Source organism: Elgaria multicarinata, chromosome 9 (assembly GCF_023053635.1).
Source record: "Elgaria multicarinata webbii isolate HBS135686 ecotype San Diego chromosome 9, rElgMul1.1.pri, whole genome shotgun sequence".
NCBI lineage: Eukaryota > Metazoa > Chordata > Lepidosauria > Squamata > Anguidae > Elgaria > Elgaria multicarinata.
Genome location: NC_086179.1, coordinates 50,863,458 through 50,879,328, shown reverse-complemented (window position 1 = coordinate 50,879,328; position 15,871 = coordinate 50,863,458). Strand labels below are relative to the sequence as shown.

The 15,871-nt window shown below is 40.3% G+C and overlaps 1 protein-coding gene across 2 annotated transcripts in view; it reads left to right on the top strand.

The window, feature by feature from the left end:
- The window catches only part of NAV3 (neuron navigator 3), a 277,390-nt gene that overhangs the window by 193,248 nt on the left and 68,271 nt on the right, over positions 1–15,871 (top strand). For both annotated transcript variants that reach the window (XM_063133851.1, XM_063133852.1), the window contains exons 13-15: positions 8,254–8,392; positions 10,957–11,233; positions 13,031–13,739. In XM_063133851.1, coding sequence (XP_062989921.1) covers positions 8,254–8,392; positions 10,957–11,233; positions 13,031–13,739 — 1,125 coding nt within the window. The remainder of the gene's footprint in view (positions 1–8,253; positions 8,393–10,956; positions 11,234–13,030; positions 13,740–15,871) is intronic.

The window sequence follows — 15,871 nt, the reverse complement described above, 5'->3', positions numbered from 1 at the left end:
AAGGTTACTGCACCATCTCTCTTCAAACTATATCCTTGGACTCTTAATCAACGGTCTTCAAGGAAGTTCCATGAACAACCCAAGAAGAGAACCCATGGTTCATGTTCACCACAAAAAACTATGGGTTGTCCATGGCTAACAGGCCATAGTTAAACCATACTGCAGAGTTTGGATGTAATGACAATCCATAATTCAATAACACCCATGATTCAATGACAACCCATAGACCCATTTCGCATGATCACAGCAGCTGAAACATAGCACTGTGGCTTGTTGCAGCCAGCATGCATGTTAGCCAGATTTTCCTAATTATCCACACTAGTTTGCCATGTCATTCGAAGCTGAGTGGCATGGCTGGTTTGGGAAGAAGAGCAATCTCCAAATAACCCAACAACAGCCCATGGTTTATTTGATGGTTTCTGGTTTTTTCAGCTATCATGATTGTGCAAACCATTCCTTGCTCTGGGTTGTTGTTATATGCAAACCAGTGACCAGGTTCACATGATCACTGCAGCCCAACATGACTTATTTGGCCTGTTCTAGGGTATTTGAAGGTTGTTTAACCTTCAAACAACACTTGCCGACCTGGTTCAGATGACACAACAAACCGCAGCAGCTTTCTCTGGGTTTTGAATATTCAAAGTGGCCGCCAGCACACACCACAGCCCACCATAATTGTGCAAACTGACCCACCACCTCTACTTTGTCAGGATGGGCCAAGCTACAGTTGTAAATATAGAATGGCCACCAGGGTCAGCAAAGGAGTGGCTAATAGGTTGGAAAAATGCTCTACCATTTTTATTTTATTTTATTTGAAGCCAGTTGCCAACAGCAGGGCTAAACTTTGGGGCAGAAATCCAGGGCCCTGCTTAGCCAAATGAGCAGGAGGGGCTTCCAGTGTAGTAAGACTGGATTTCCACATTTTGAAGTAATCATAGGAAGGTTGGGAACTTGCAGGCTTTTTTAAAAACAAACCAACCAACACAAAATTACAATTAGGTTGGGAATTCCAAAACAGAGCTCCAAAATAAGGTGTAGTTTTAGCCCTGAGACTCTAGAATGTGCTGCTTAATGAGATCTGCCAGTGTTTATCACTGCTAATTTTCAGAAAGCTGTGTAAGTTCTATTTCTTTACGCTAACAACCCAGGAGTTCTGATATTATGGCTTTTATGGCTGTTGGATGCCTTATACGCTGATTATTTCAGACTAGTTAGTATATTCTTGTTCGAATAGTTGTTTTTTTAAAAACACACACACATTGATTATATAAATTAATATAAAATTATATTATATGGGTTATCATTTCTTTTAATAAATAAATGCAGTTTGTCCAGAGTAACTGTATTAGACTTGCTTCCATAATTTAGGAAATCTAGAAATCTAGTTGAATGTTGGGAGTTGTAGAATTCCATGTAACATACATAGGATTGTGCCCTAAGTGTTTGCTAGAGATAAGTCTGACAATAGTTTTGTTATTGGTGTCATCGCTGTTATTTTATGGTTTATTTTCTTTAGCTGATTGAGCTAAGAGACAAGGTATTATTATTTTTTCATGTTGGTATACGTAAGAAATTGTGATTGTGTTATTAGATTATTGAAGAAGACCAATGCATGGTCAAAACACAGTCGGTATTTGTTAGATGTAAAATTTTCTAGTTTATTTACTTTAGACATGTATTAACTCGCCTTTTCTTCATTTCTGAAGTAATAAAAAGGTTTACTTGTAGAGCATTTGTTGAATTAACTAATTTATTTGTATGATTTTATGTATCCCAACTTGATTTTTTGGGTTTTCTGTTGTGAGTTGTTGGGATCAATGTCTTTTTGCCTCTTTATAAGGTTGTTCTTGCTCATATATTTCTTTGGAGCTCCTGCGTATTGGCCTAAATTTAACTAGTGCTAATTAACTTGTCATCATCTGTGTATGAAAAATGTAGACAGTCTCTTGGCTGCAAGCATCATGTTTTGTAACTAAACAAAAAACATCTGAGAGATAATTTTAGCAGTAGCATTGTTCCTCTGGGTGGTTATTATATCATTATAGTTTCTTGATGGAATTATTTCCTTGTGTTTAAGAGTGTGTGTGTGTGTGTGTGTGTGTGCGTGTGTTTGTGTGCAATATATATCTTGGTCTAAGTATTTTTAAAATTCACTTAAATGGTATGCTGCCTATCAATTTTTAAATATGATAGATGAAAATAAATGATATATTGTTACCTGCTTTTTAAAAATATGATAATCTTAAGTAAACCCTGTTTTAGTTTGGCTTTGTTATCAGTCCAACCAACGGCTTTGTCAAACACCTGCAATATTCCAGCCATACTTGTATTCAAAGGGAAATTGAAGCTAAAAAAATTACTCCATTTTAAATTAATTCAGATTATTAGTTAAACTTGTGTTGCCTTTGCAATGTTTATGTCCTATAATTTAAACGTAAATTATTTTTCCTTGGTTCTGTCTGAGAGAAGCAGAAGAGTAAAAATACATTGACGTGGAAAAGATTTTGTTATTGATATGGGGAAAATTGTTTGTTTTCCTCATTGTATTTTTTACCCTACATGAAGAAGTTCCCACTGAGAAGTAATAAACACAAATGGTTCCATTTGTTTATTCCTAGTTTTGCTTAGCCACAAACAATTTAGCTGTGAAAATGCTGATTAAATCTATTCCATGACCCTGAAGTAATACAGAATTTACACTTCAGTGGTCGTCATGCTTGAAAATGACAGGTAATGCATTATACTAGCTGTGGAAAGGAAGGTAAAGTATGGATCTAACAGCCTTCATAGGCATTTACCTATGAAGACAGAGTAGCTGTACCAAAATTTATAGTCCTTGTAAACATCTAGAAGGATTCATTGCCTAGTTTGACTTGCACAGTCTGTGGTTTGATTTTTATGTAGTCTGTGCCATCTTGAATATGACTAGACAGGGTTAGTGCTGTTGCTTTATGACTCATCAGCAGCCATACCAAGGACAGACCACTAAAATAGGTGATGGATTGAACTTTGTGTCACAGTGAAGGGGGCACACTTTTCTAGTTGATGAGTAAAGTAGTAAGTAAAGTAGTCCAGTTTACTTTACTATGTAAGGTAGTCCAATCTGTCTCCCTTAATGAAACATAATTCAGAAGGAAGTTGGTGGATCAATTATAAAGTGCTTTTCCTGCCCAAATTCAGCTTGAAGGCTAAATTTAATGAGCAATGCTGGCTATGAAGCCAGTATCCTGGGTTGTTCACCTTACTAATGATGTGTAAAATCACATGCTGGGTTTATTCAGACAACATGCTAAGTCTTGGTTAGGCTGCTAACCCTTTTGCAACAAATGTTTAGTGAGTGTGTTTAAACCATGGTTATGTAGCCACCATGGTTAGGAATGGTTCACACAACATGCTTAATGTTTAGCTCAAAATGCTTAACCACCATGGCTTAGTATGTCATCTGAACAGAAACATTCATTCCTGTCATTGTGTACCATTCCTACGAGATTGGTAAAGCCTCCAACATTTGGCATAAACAACCTGCATGAATTTAGCTTAAGGGTGTTTTCACAACTGACAATAAAAATGTCTTGTGGTCTAGACCAGCCTTCCCCATCCTGGTGCTCCACCCAGATATGTTGGAATACAACTTCCACTGGCTGGGGGATGCTGGGAGCTGTAGTCCAGCACATCTGGACGGTACCATGTTGGGGAAGACTGGTCTATATAATAATAATAATAATAATAATAATAATAATAATAATAATATATTTCTTACCCGCCTCTCCACTTGGATTGAGGCAGGGAACAACAATGAATATGAAACATATTAAAAACTGATTAAAAACATAACATACATGATTAAAACATCCTTAAAACATCAGCTGGAAATGCTAACTCAGGATAGAAAGTGAGATGTACATTCTAGACATTGAAAATTTTGCATTTAAACTTTCAATATGGGAAATGTAACATCATATGCGAGTTACCGGTGAGAACAGTCTAAGCGAACATCAAAATCATAATGTGGTTGCAGGAAATGAGCAAGCTTCTTCTTTGGCTTATGGCAAACACCGGAAAAGAATATTTAAAATATATTATGTTCCTAAGGAATGGAAAACATTTCCTCTCATGTAAATGTAATGTATTTGTGCACTTTGGCAAACATTACAATTAAATTTTGATTAGGGATGCTGGAGAAATCTGCAATAGATTCAAATAAATTGACTTTTCTATGAATCCAACCCACAGTTTCTGACATGGACCAGATGTTTTGTTGTGTGGATTCTGCAGACTAGTGGAATGTTGTTGTTTTTACGGTCTGGAATTGTAGGCAAATTTACTCATACAAAAATATGGAAAAACAACCAAAAAACATGCATTTCCCCTATAGGCTAAAGCATGAAAATTCCAAATTGGGGGAATTGCATAAATGCACATTTTTGGAAATGTGCATTTGCTGAAGCGTGCACTTTCCAACGTGAATGCAAGTTCGGGAAATGTTTCATTCCATCAATGAGCAGATGATGGAATGAAAGATGCCTGACTGGTGTCGGCAGTGTCAGTGAAGTTGTGACTTCATTCTGGATTTCAGTCAGAACAAGCCAGACCTCTCAAGGAGCTATTCAAAGTGCAAAATATCTTTTGGGCATAGGGTTCAGCATCTTGGCTATCTTCTTTAGAGTTCTGATTGGTTTTGACTGAGACCCTGAGTGGACTCACAGCCCCACTGACATCAGAGCCACCAGCCTCCACTGGCTGAAGCACAATAAGGACCATTGTGCTTCCTAATCCTAGATGGGTAATAGGGCTAGTTGTGGTTTCTCAGCAATGACGGGGATGCCCTTGGCATATGTTCAGGCTCAATTATTACTTCAAATGCTCTACGACTGAATCTCTGGCATTAAAATAAGCCTCTGGAGCTTTGCCCAGGTAGACCCTGGCTCACATTTAGTGATGTCTCCCAATTGTATGTTGGTTGTCACTATCTGCGTCTACCCTGCCCACCCCGGTTCAGGAGGCAGCAGAGCTCAACCTTTAGGTCAAATTTCATTGGATGGCAGCCGGCCGTTATCTTTAAATGTGGCTCTGCCAATCACATGTAAAGGAGGATGGGTTGGGTGATTGCATAGGGTATATTGGGCTGGGTAACTGAACTTACCCCCCCCACACACACACATATTTTCACAAACTTGCTTCTTTCCTTCCATAGTTCTTTCCCTACAACAGCCTTCCACAACCTGGTGCTCTCAGCTGCGTTTGACAGCAACTCTCATAATCCCCCAGTCAGCATAGTCCAACACTACGTTGTTTAGCGTTTTCCGTCCTGGTGCCCTCCAGCAAGCTGCTACCTGTGGGATGTTAGGAGTTGGAAATCTGATACATCTGGAGGGCACAAGGTTGGGAAAGGCTGGTGTTGTTCAGTACAGCTGTGGGGCACCAGGTTGTGGAAGCATGATTGGGTCATTTTCCCTCTTCCAGGGTACAGTGCTAGAAAAGAGAGCTCTGTTGCGGAGAATTTTGGCTTCAGAAGAAAAAGTAGTGGGCAAGGGGAGAAAGTGCAGCGTTGCTGCATCCCTACCTATGAGCCCTTTTCATGCTTTAATTGCATCTCACCCTTGCTTTACATGGGAATGGGCAGGAAACCTACCTTTACATTCACAAATCTTTCTCCAAGTAGTTTGGACCTACCCAAGTACTTCAGCTTGAATTTCACTTCTCATGACCCTGCAAGTGATAAATTCATTGCACGACTTTCAGGAAAAGACCATTCAAACTGGAAACAGAATTAATGACACTCCCTAATTTGAGATAATTATTTTATCTCACTTACAGGAAGTTGTTTAAGGAAATTCTTATTTAAGGTAAAGACACTTTTCGGGTTGCATTGGGTGTTATTTCTGGCGTGATGCAGGGAATGATGAAGACTCTGAACGTTGTTGTTTTTTTAAAAAAATCATGAAGTCACATTGAATTCTTTAAAACAGCAGTTGTTAAACATTCCTAATGTGACTGACTTTCTCTTATTTCTAATCACCCAGCTCCATCCTGTCTGGCCACCTCACAGTGGCATCCAGCTTCTTTTAATAGACTGCTAAGTGTGTGCTGTTCATGCAACAGCTGTGAGATGAGGCAGCAGCTGCTGCTTCTTATGCATCAAGAAGGGTCACAGGAAAAGCTAATGTTGTACACTCAAGTGAAAAAAACCCTTTCATAATGTGGTGTTTATTTGCCTTGATGTGGCATGAATGCACACTTAAACAGACCGCAGATACTAAGGCGCTCGCCACAAGTGTGCAAATCAACTGGAAATCTGGCTTATCGATCTCCGTTCGTCAGCGCAGGCTTTACTTTCAATGGTCACCTGTCACTGAAATTGTAACTTGAAGAGAGCCCAGAATCATATCTGAATTGTGTTACTGAATGACAACTCTTTGGTTAAAAAATAAAAGAAAGCTTAGCATGAATAGATTGGATGCAAATGCTGTTTCTTCTCAAAACTAAGTACTAAGGACAATTAAATGCTCAGATGGATTGTCTGGAACCTGGCCGCAGCTGGTCAGTAATGAGGGAAAAGGGAATTGTTCAGCTTCAGTCTGGTGGCCAAAATATTGCTGCAGTGTATTTATCTGCAGGGCAACTAGCAACTAATAAAAAAAAACATAAAATCAGAGCACGACAATACAACAGGATACAATAAATTAAAAAATAAAAAGCATAAAGAAAAGTTACAAGTCCATGACAACAACAGGTTCCAATATTCGCCTTTCCTCAAATGCATGGCAGGGCAATACAGTCGTAACTTCCTAAAATCCAAAACTAAGAGGGTCCACCTAACTGCCCAGTGCATTGTCACCCATAACAAGCTGTCCATTGAGCCAGCCAAGCTAACATCAGACAATGTTCTCACCTGGAGTATATGTCTGAGTGCTGAAAAGGAGAAGGCAGAATTAGTTATACTATTGCTTGTATATGGCTGTTAGAAATAAAATAACACCATGAGTAACCTAAGCTGTCTTGGTCTGTCCACCTAACTGATTGAAGCAACATCTATTCATTCTTCTAATATTAATCTCAGCAAAGAAACTCCTTTTCTCTTACTCTACCGTAGCCTCTTAAGCTACATCAATCAAAACCTTATGATATTTTGTGCAATAGCAACACAACCAGTACCACAATGATTACATTGGTACAGTCATCAAGATGAAATCCTTTTGCGCTCAGTGTTGTAGGTCTCCATCACATTAATTCAAGAGGAGTGATGCATATTTAATGACCATTTCAGTCAGTATTTCCCAAACTTATTTCTTGCTATGTTAATTTATTACCAGCGGCCACTAATTGGGAGGGGGTCACAACTACACTGCCTTCATCTTTCTGCTCCTTTCTCAGCAGGATAGTCACATCCCAAACCTGCAATGTCACTAAAGGTGACATTTCAAATCAAAAACAGCATTTCCTTCTTTGGCAAAACATCTGATGAATTTTGAGGGCAGCAAAGGAAAAAGTGTCATAAAGAGCAGCACATTCCTTAAGGGGAAAATTTCTGGGCCAGCCAAAGCAGTGGTGTGATTGTCAAGCACGTGTGTGGCTGGTGGGCTGCATTTAGGTGAATCTGTCACAAGCAGTGCAGGCTTGCTGCAAACAGGCAATGGATTTAGATTAAAAAGCTGCATCCAATTTGTCACTCCACGGTACACGTTCACAGCATATCTTCTCATTTCTCGAAAAATCTCCTCCTCCTCTCCAGACATTGGTGGTGTTGGCTAGAAAACACAGAGTGGACAAACTTAATCTGCCATCTAAAACATGAACTGGCCTTGACAGTGGGTCAGCTACAGCCAGACAAAATATTTCTTTTATTTTTATTTTTCTGAGAAATCCATAGAAGTGCTTCAGGCTAATAATAAAGCTTAGGCCAGAAATTCAGGTCAGTTGAATTAATTTCCTTTGGCAGTGTTTGGAATGTGATTGTGATGGACCACAGAGCAGCCAGCTCTTAGAACTTATACCTGGTCTTGCTGAAAATTGAAAATGCATTTTTAAAACAATCTCCTGATTTTTCACTAACTGAACTGCTAGCAAAGCATGGTAAGCAGAAAAGCCCTGAATGGTTAATTAAAACACCAGTAAAAATGACATATGGAGTATTAGCAGGTACTGTATAATTTCTAAACTTGCCTATGGCCAGCTAATTTCTGTGGATGAGTTCTCTTCATGGGGTGAATAAATGAGATGCTCATCTTCTTTCTCTCTTTTCCTCTCCTGCAGCTGGGATGACAGCAGTTCAGTTAGCAGCGGCCTCAGTGATACTTTGGATAACATCAGCACAGATGATCTGAACACCACATCGTCAGTCAGCTCTTATTCCAATATTACTGCCTCTTCAAGAAAAAATGCACATACCCATGTAGGTGTTGATGTTTCCTCTCTCTTTCTAGCTGTGATTTCAGGAAATGCTTGGGGGATTTCATGGCTTGTTTTTCCTTAATGCAATTGTACACACACCACTTCCTTTCCCCGTTTTTATTTGAAATTATTTATTTTCCGGTTTTGCTTGTATGTCTTCATTGGTAATAAATGTAATCATCCTAAGCCTCTCCCAGTGCAAGTTATAGATGCCGTTATGCAAATCTTGTGATACAAAGATGACATAAAATCATAATGAAACTGTTAATTGAATCAGGCAAACAATGGCCACCTTCTGTGTATATATCTTCATATACCAAAGAGGAAAACCTGTTTCCTAATCAAGGGCCTGTAGAGAGTAATAAACACTGCTGGAGTTTAATGACACTATCACATTTTTTATTGATCACAGCACGGAATTCATAGGAACCCAAGGAGAAGTTCAGTATTGCATTTGGCGGTGGCTGGTGGGTGTTAAAGGTATAGTGTTATGCTATTTCAGCATACCACGTTCCTCTTTATAAATACAACCAGTATGTGTAAGGATAGAGCTCTAAGTAAAGACCATTTATCCCCAGTTATTTCCAAGAGCAATTGCACCCAAAATTGGCCGGTTGGCCTGTCAATGGAGAGCCACCTTTCAATCAAGCCAATTACTGCAGCACTGACAGTTTTGGGAAGTATATTGCAAATCTTGCTGAATTTGGATCTGTTGCTAGCCTGGTGATTTCAACATATGACTCCAATACTCTAAAAATAAAAAAGGAATGCAAACTGAAGAAACCACATCAATTGTTTGTATTTAAAATCCACCGGAAGGCAATCAACTTATGCTAAATGTGTTGATGTAAATCATTTCCCACACTTTGACGCAATCAGTGTAAGCTGTATTTCTGGTAACTGCCACCTTTTGCAAATGACAGCAATTGTTGTGCAGTATGAGCAGCTGTTTATAGGAAGTGGATGCAGCGTAAATGGCACGCGCGGGGCCTGATCAACTCTTGCTGTCTGCCCATGTGCCTATGTACGCACATGGTGTGGGGAGAGGAACATAGGGCTCCATTGAGGCTATGGTAATAGACATGACATGCAGAGGATTCCCATAGCTTCAACAGAGCCTTGTGATCCCCTCATCCCATCCTGTGTGCATATAGGCACATGGGGAGACAGCAAGGTACTATGGGAGGTGCCAAGCCTGCATGCACCTCCCATATCCCCCTCCAGCCCCCCGTCCCACCTTGATACAAGTTATCCATGCTCTAGAATACGAGTGACTTGCACCAAACAGATGGGGGGGGTGGCCCTCCCTTCCCACTAACAGCCTGTCATGGTACCTCCACGTGCACCCATGTGCATCTATAGGTAGGGGAGATAAAGTCTAAGGGGATCTTCTGCATGTCAGCGCTGTGCCTGCATGGACTGGACTGTGCCCTCTGGATTGTGAATACTGGAGACAAAAGCCTTGATTCAGCAAACTGAGGCTCTCGTATTCACAAGAGACTCCTGTGAGGGTTGTCTTCAATAGCTAAATGTGTGTGGTAGCATGTGTCAAAAAGCACAGAGGTTTGCTTCAGGTTCAAAGGCTGGAACATTACACTTCCTTAAAACTGCTAAGTGCTGTTAGCATCAGTAGGCTTAAGCTTGTAATGAGGATACAAGATAAGAGCTTTTCAACACTATACTTTGATCCTGCAGATTTACCAGGGCTTCTGCTTCTGGATTCTTTGCAGGATCAAGATCAGCTTCTTTCACGTGCTTCCCCTTTCTCCCCTCCCACCCCCCAAGAATTTTCTTAGTCTGCAAGTTCTATATGTTTTATTAAACAGCCATTAGATGGCACTGTGGTATAGCACAATTGCACTTCCCAGATTTAATCCCACATTTGCCCATTAACCACCCAGAGAGCTTCAGCTATTGGGTGGTATAGAAATGCAATAAATAAATAAAGGGGAAAGCTGCAATATTAGTCACAAAGCATGGGAGAAGCCCTGGAGGTTGGCGACGTTGTGTAAAAGACCTGCAAAACTTCATGAGTGACCTGCAAAGCTTCATGATAAAAGCCCTTGTGTAGAGAAGCCCTCAGTCATTAATTCATTGACTATTGTCACTCTACCCGCACAGGAGAATAGTGTTAGGATCTTAGAGAATAATCTTGGACCATATTTTCACTTTTATTGCTTTTTAGTTTTCTGCCATTGTGGGGGGCATTGATTCCGAGCCTCTTAGACAATGTTACTATTCAAATCCAAGGGGTTCAGGATCTGGAGACTGCAAAGAAAAATTGCACCATTTTTTTGTGGGGTGTATTGTTGTTGTTGTTGTTTTAGTTTTAGTGCATTGACATTTGTAAATAAATGTTGCTTTGGGTAAATATAAACTTTGAGAAACTTCACTGTAGTGGTACTGTTAGTTTAGTAGTGAAAAGACTTGTTTTCAGAAAACTACTGGTAGAAGATTGCTTCTCTTGGAGAGATTCCTAAGCATTTAGAATGATACTCTACGCTCTCACACCACAATGAACGCACAATGCTATTGAATAATTGTAATGGAATTGGTTTCTCATAGATGAAGACTGATTCAGAGAAACGTTCGATAACAGATGGAGAACCATGGGGCAGCAGTGAAGAACTGAAGAAGCCGGAGGAAGATTTTGACAGTAATGTTGACAGCAGTGGCAAATGGAAAGGACATCCCTCTGGACTGCTGGAAGATGCCGAGAAGGGAGGACAGAAAACCTCCCTGTCTGTCTCTCAGACTGGTTCTTGGAGAAGAGGCATGACGGCACAAGTAGGAACAGCACAGTCCAGGCACAAAGCAGGAGCAAGTACTCTCAAGGCACCTGGTAGGAAAGGTGTCCAGAAAATCCCCATGTAGAGCCCATGTTTCAGTAAATTGCCCTAAGCCATTGTCCTCATTATTAGAACCTGTGAGTGGGTTAGGAAGAATTCCAATTCCATCTTTTGTTTTTGTGCAGAGAGGCATCGATAGAGTTCTGTTGAACTATAGTGCAGATAATTGCTGTATTTGAGGTGTATAAGTTGGGTGGCATTTTGAAAAGTACTTAGCATTCAACCTCTAATAAGTAAGGTTAAACCTTTGTGAAAAGCTATTTTATAGTAGCACTGTGGGTGGGTGTGATGTTCATAATGAATGACTAAAAAGTCATAGATGAACCAAATGAAAATGAATAGATGCATTTTATTTATTTCTGTGCCACATTTGAAACAACCCTAAGATTATTCCTATATGATAGTGCTGAGATGTTTTTAACAGCTTTTATTAGACATTACAAGGCAACCCAAATTCAGCTATATTATTATTATTATTATTATTATTAATAATAATAATAATAATAATAACAATAATAGTTTTTTTACTGCAGATATTTAATAAAGGTTGGATATGTTGGAATTTTTTTTACAACAATGGATTCTAAAGTTGGTCACGATAAATATCATATTCTGCAATATGCTTGTTTCTAAAAGTAACCATCTTGAGTTATGCCTTTTCTTTTTACAATTGAGAAGAAGCAAATAAAGGATTCCATCTTATTAAAGCAATATGTGTAGCATGAAATAAAACATAAGCATTGAAGTACAGACTCAAAACTCATGCACATGTCATTTAAGTTCAGAAAGCAACCCTGTTCTTATTTAAGAAGGCACTCACAAAGTAATGCCCTTTATACTGATGTATGGGTAAGGTCTAGGGAACGAGCCTTTTTCCAGTTCATGTCAGTTTCACATCTATTCATTAAGAAATCAGTACTCTCCCATTTTTCTCAATTCTGCATTAATGTGTGGGCTTAAAAATGCTTGAAATGTATTTTATTTCAAGATACAAATTTCTCACTATATCCTAAAATATGCACTTTAATATTCAATTTGGTATGTTTTTTTGAGGTGAGTTAACATAATTCAGAAAAGTGTAAAATAAATGCATTCCAATCTGCACATTAGTCTGGGAGATGCAGATCAGGTCAATTAAAAATGCAGACCAAACAAAATTCATGAGCATCCCTAGTAAGAGCTTGTTGGGGTAGAGAATAGTGTTAATTGCTAGTGGTTTTGGCTCAGTGCAATTGTTTTTGATTTAAGGGAAAAGAGAACATTGTCTATGTTCTAGCATCTTCTTTTCTTGCTTTTTCTAATTTATATAATCCTGAGTAGTACTCCATTTCACCTAAAGTGAAATCCGTTGAGGAAATTGCTGAAATGGTTTACGCCGATTCTGGCCTGACCTTAATATTAGATAAGATTTGAATGGTTTTGTACATATGTACTTTAATCACTGTCACACTGCAGCATGTCAATGCAGTCTGAGTATGAGTGAAGCATTCGTACATGCAGACATCTATAGTGAATGATGGGAAGCATGACAGAGCAGACAGTGAAACCCAGTGTATCAACCAGATTTCTGTGGCCATTGACCATGTAAGCACATTTCATGGTGGAATTGCACATGGGCTTTTTACACATCCGGATTACTAACATGAAATCCCAGTCAGGATCAAACTGTCCGTTACTCTATCATAGAAACCATTAGTAAATTCTTATTCTTAATCTGTACATGTTGCTGAAAATGTATTGGTGCAAACATGGATTACTTCCCCCCCACAAACCCTGAATTTTTTTGTTAGGAAAAACAGATGATGCCAAGGCTTCAGAAAAAGGAAAAACGCCCCTCAAAGGAGCTTCCATCCAGCGTTCTCCTTCAGACGCAGGGAAAAGCAGTGGAGATGAAGGGAAAAAACCACCCTCAGGCATCGGCAGGTCCACAGCCACAGGTTCCTTTGGTTTCAAGAAAGCTGGGGTCGGCTCTTCAACGATCATCACTGCCAGTGGTGCAACTATAACAAGTGGCTCAGCAACCCTGGGGAAGATGCCAAAGTCTGCAGCTATTGGTGGAAAGTCAAACGCAGGGAGGAAAACGAGCCTAGATGGTTCACAGAACCAAGACGATGGCGTGTTGCATGTGAGCTCCAAGACCACCCTGCAATACCGAAGTTTGCCGCGGCCTTCCAAGTCGAGCACCAGTGGGATTCCTGGCAGAGGGGGGCACAGGTCCAGCACCAGCAGCATTGACTCCAACGTCAGCAGCAAATCTGCAGGAGCCGCTGCCACCAACAAACTGAGGGAGCCTTCAAAGATCGGCTCAGGGCGCTCCAGTCCTGTTACCATCAACCAAACAGACAAAGAGAAGGAGAAGGTGGCTGTGTCTGATTCTGAGAGTGTGTCATTGTCCAGCTCTCCAAAATCAAGCCCAACTTCAGCCAGCGCCTGTGGAACTCCAGGCCTCAGGCAGCCGGGTTCAAAGTACCCTGACATTGCCTCACCCACATTTAGAAGGTAAGGCGTTCTCCATGAAACATGGTGTTGTGCTTGATTTCCTTTGGAATGAGACCGTTAGGGGCTTCTGGCAGCTTCTAATATTTGAGTTTATTCCCAAGCCGCTTAAAGACTCCAACAGCAAAATCCACTGCCCCACATCTGATCTCCAGAGGGAGGCAGCCAGAACTGCAAAATACTTCCACAGCTTACAAGACTCTAATCTAGCGCTCTGCCTCTTTCTCTGTCTCCAAAAATGCACTGGCCACCACATTTGATGCTATCCTCCTCATTATCATCATCATGAATTTATAGTCGACTGTATTTAAAAAGACTTCTCAAAGTACCCCCGTTATTTATTTATTTATTTATTACATTTTTATACCGCCCAATAGCCGAAGCTCTCTGGGCGGTTCACAAAAATTAAAACCATAATAAAACAACCAACATGTTAAAAGCACAAATACAAAATACAGTATAAAAAGCACAACCAGGATAAAACCACGCAGCACCCTTCCAAAAGTGCTGTAACTTTCACTGCCCCCCCTGCCCCCGCCCAGTCACAGAAGTGGGAGACATTGGCCCAGTGTTACTTCCATGTATTTATTCCAAGCCATTCAGAAAGCATCCCCTGGCCACTTAGGCAATTTCCATAATACAAAACATGTACCTGACAACTTTGCCATCAACCATTAAGGAAGTTTCAGCAGTCCTTCGGGTTCCATTAAGCTTTTTCTTTCCAAACCCCCAATCTTTTAACACAATTATTTTAATACCAAATTCCTAGCTTTAAGGGGGTAGCCACAGTTACAAAAATTCAGTATCATTAACCCTTGATTTGGTAACCTGTGGTGTTCCAGATATTGTTAGACCTCTCAATTTCAACCCTGTGGATCAAGTGTTCGCTGTTATATTGAAACAGGGATTCAAATAATTCTTAATGATGTGTACAGAATTGGCCTAATTCATTTGATGCATGGCAGAAAGCCATGTATACTAGAAAATGTACTAGCAGAATCTCCTTCCGCCCAGCCTCTCCTAGACCACAGTCACAGGACTCACATCTTGTACAGTCTTCTGGACTTGGAACTGGGTTCAGCAAAGCAAACTATTTTCCAAAGAAGTCAGAAAATGTCTGGTCAGCCCCTCCCACAAAACCAGTTTTGAGTTCAGAAACCCCCAGCATCAATCCTCCTTCTCTTCTGCATCACTTATCTGGCAGTGCCAACAAGATATTTCTGCCTCTCACTTCCCCCTTCCCTTCCTCCTGTCAGGGAATCTAAACCATGACAACCACAGCATCCCAGGCACAAGGAGCCAGGTAGGTTTAGGAGAAGAGAAGGCATCAGAGAACATATGGAACAGTCATTCATATATCTGCATCTTCCTGAAGAAGTTCAGTCCCATGGAAGAGATAATCAATCCTAAGGAAGTGAACAGGAGATGATGCAATGAGAAGTTAACACTTAGTTGATTTGGATTTTTCAAAATAATGATGATGACGACAACAACGGTTTGTCACATAAAATAATGCTGTGAAGCTTCAGAGGCCTTTAAGTAGGCAGCTGACAAAGCCATCTGGCTCTGAAGTGAAAAATCAGGCAACATGTGACATTCCCCATGTCGCTACAACTTGTGGCATTTTTAAAAAATATATTTTTCAATCTATCAACCCATTTGGAAATCCCAGCAAAGTTGTGTGTTATGTATGTGCCTTGATTTGAACCCTGTACGCTGTTCTGTGCACATAGCCCTGTTTACAGTCTCTGAGTATTGCCCCATGGCTGTTCAAGAGCGGTGGAGGGACTAAAACTATTCAGGAGCAACTGATTGATGTTATTCAGGGTATCTATGGCTGCAGCGAGACCTAAGGTTTATCCCAGGATCATCCCAGGTTCATCCCTGCCTAAGCGCTGGATGCCCTGTGTGGCACTTAGATGAACAGGTTTGAGCCCAGGACAATCCTGGGATAAACCTTAGGTCTAGCTATGGCCTAACTCAGGCTACACCAGTTTAGCTTGGGGTTGAGCAATCTCACACACAACATCTGTTTGCATGTGCAGTTTCCCCATCCAGCCAAGAATGCACACCTGGATGCCTTCTTCCACATGCTGATGGCTTAAAGATTAAAGATACAAAGATAGTGTGATTTT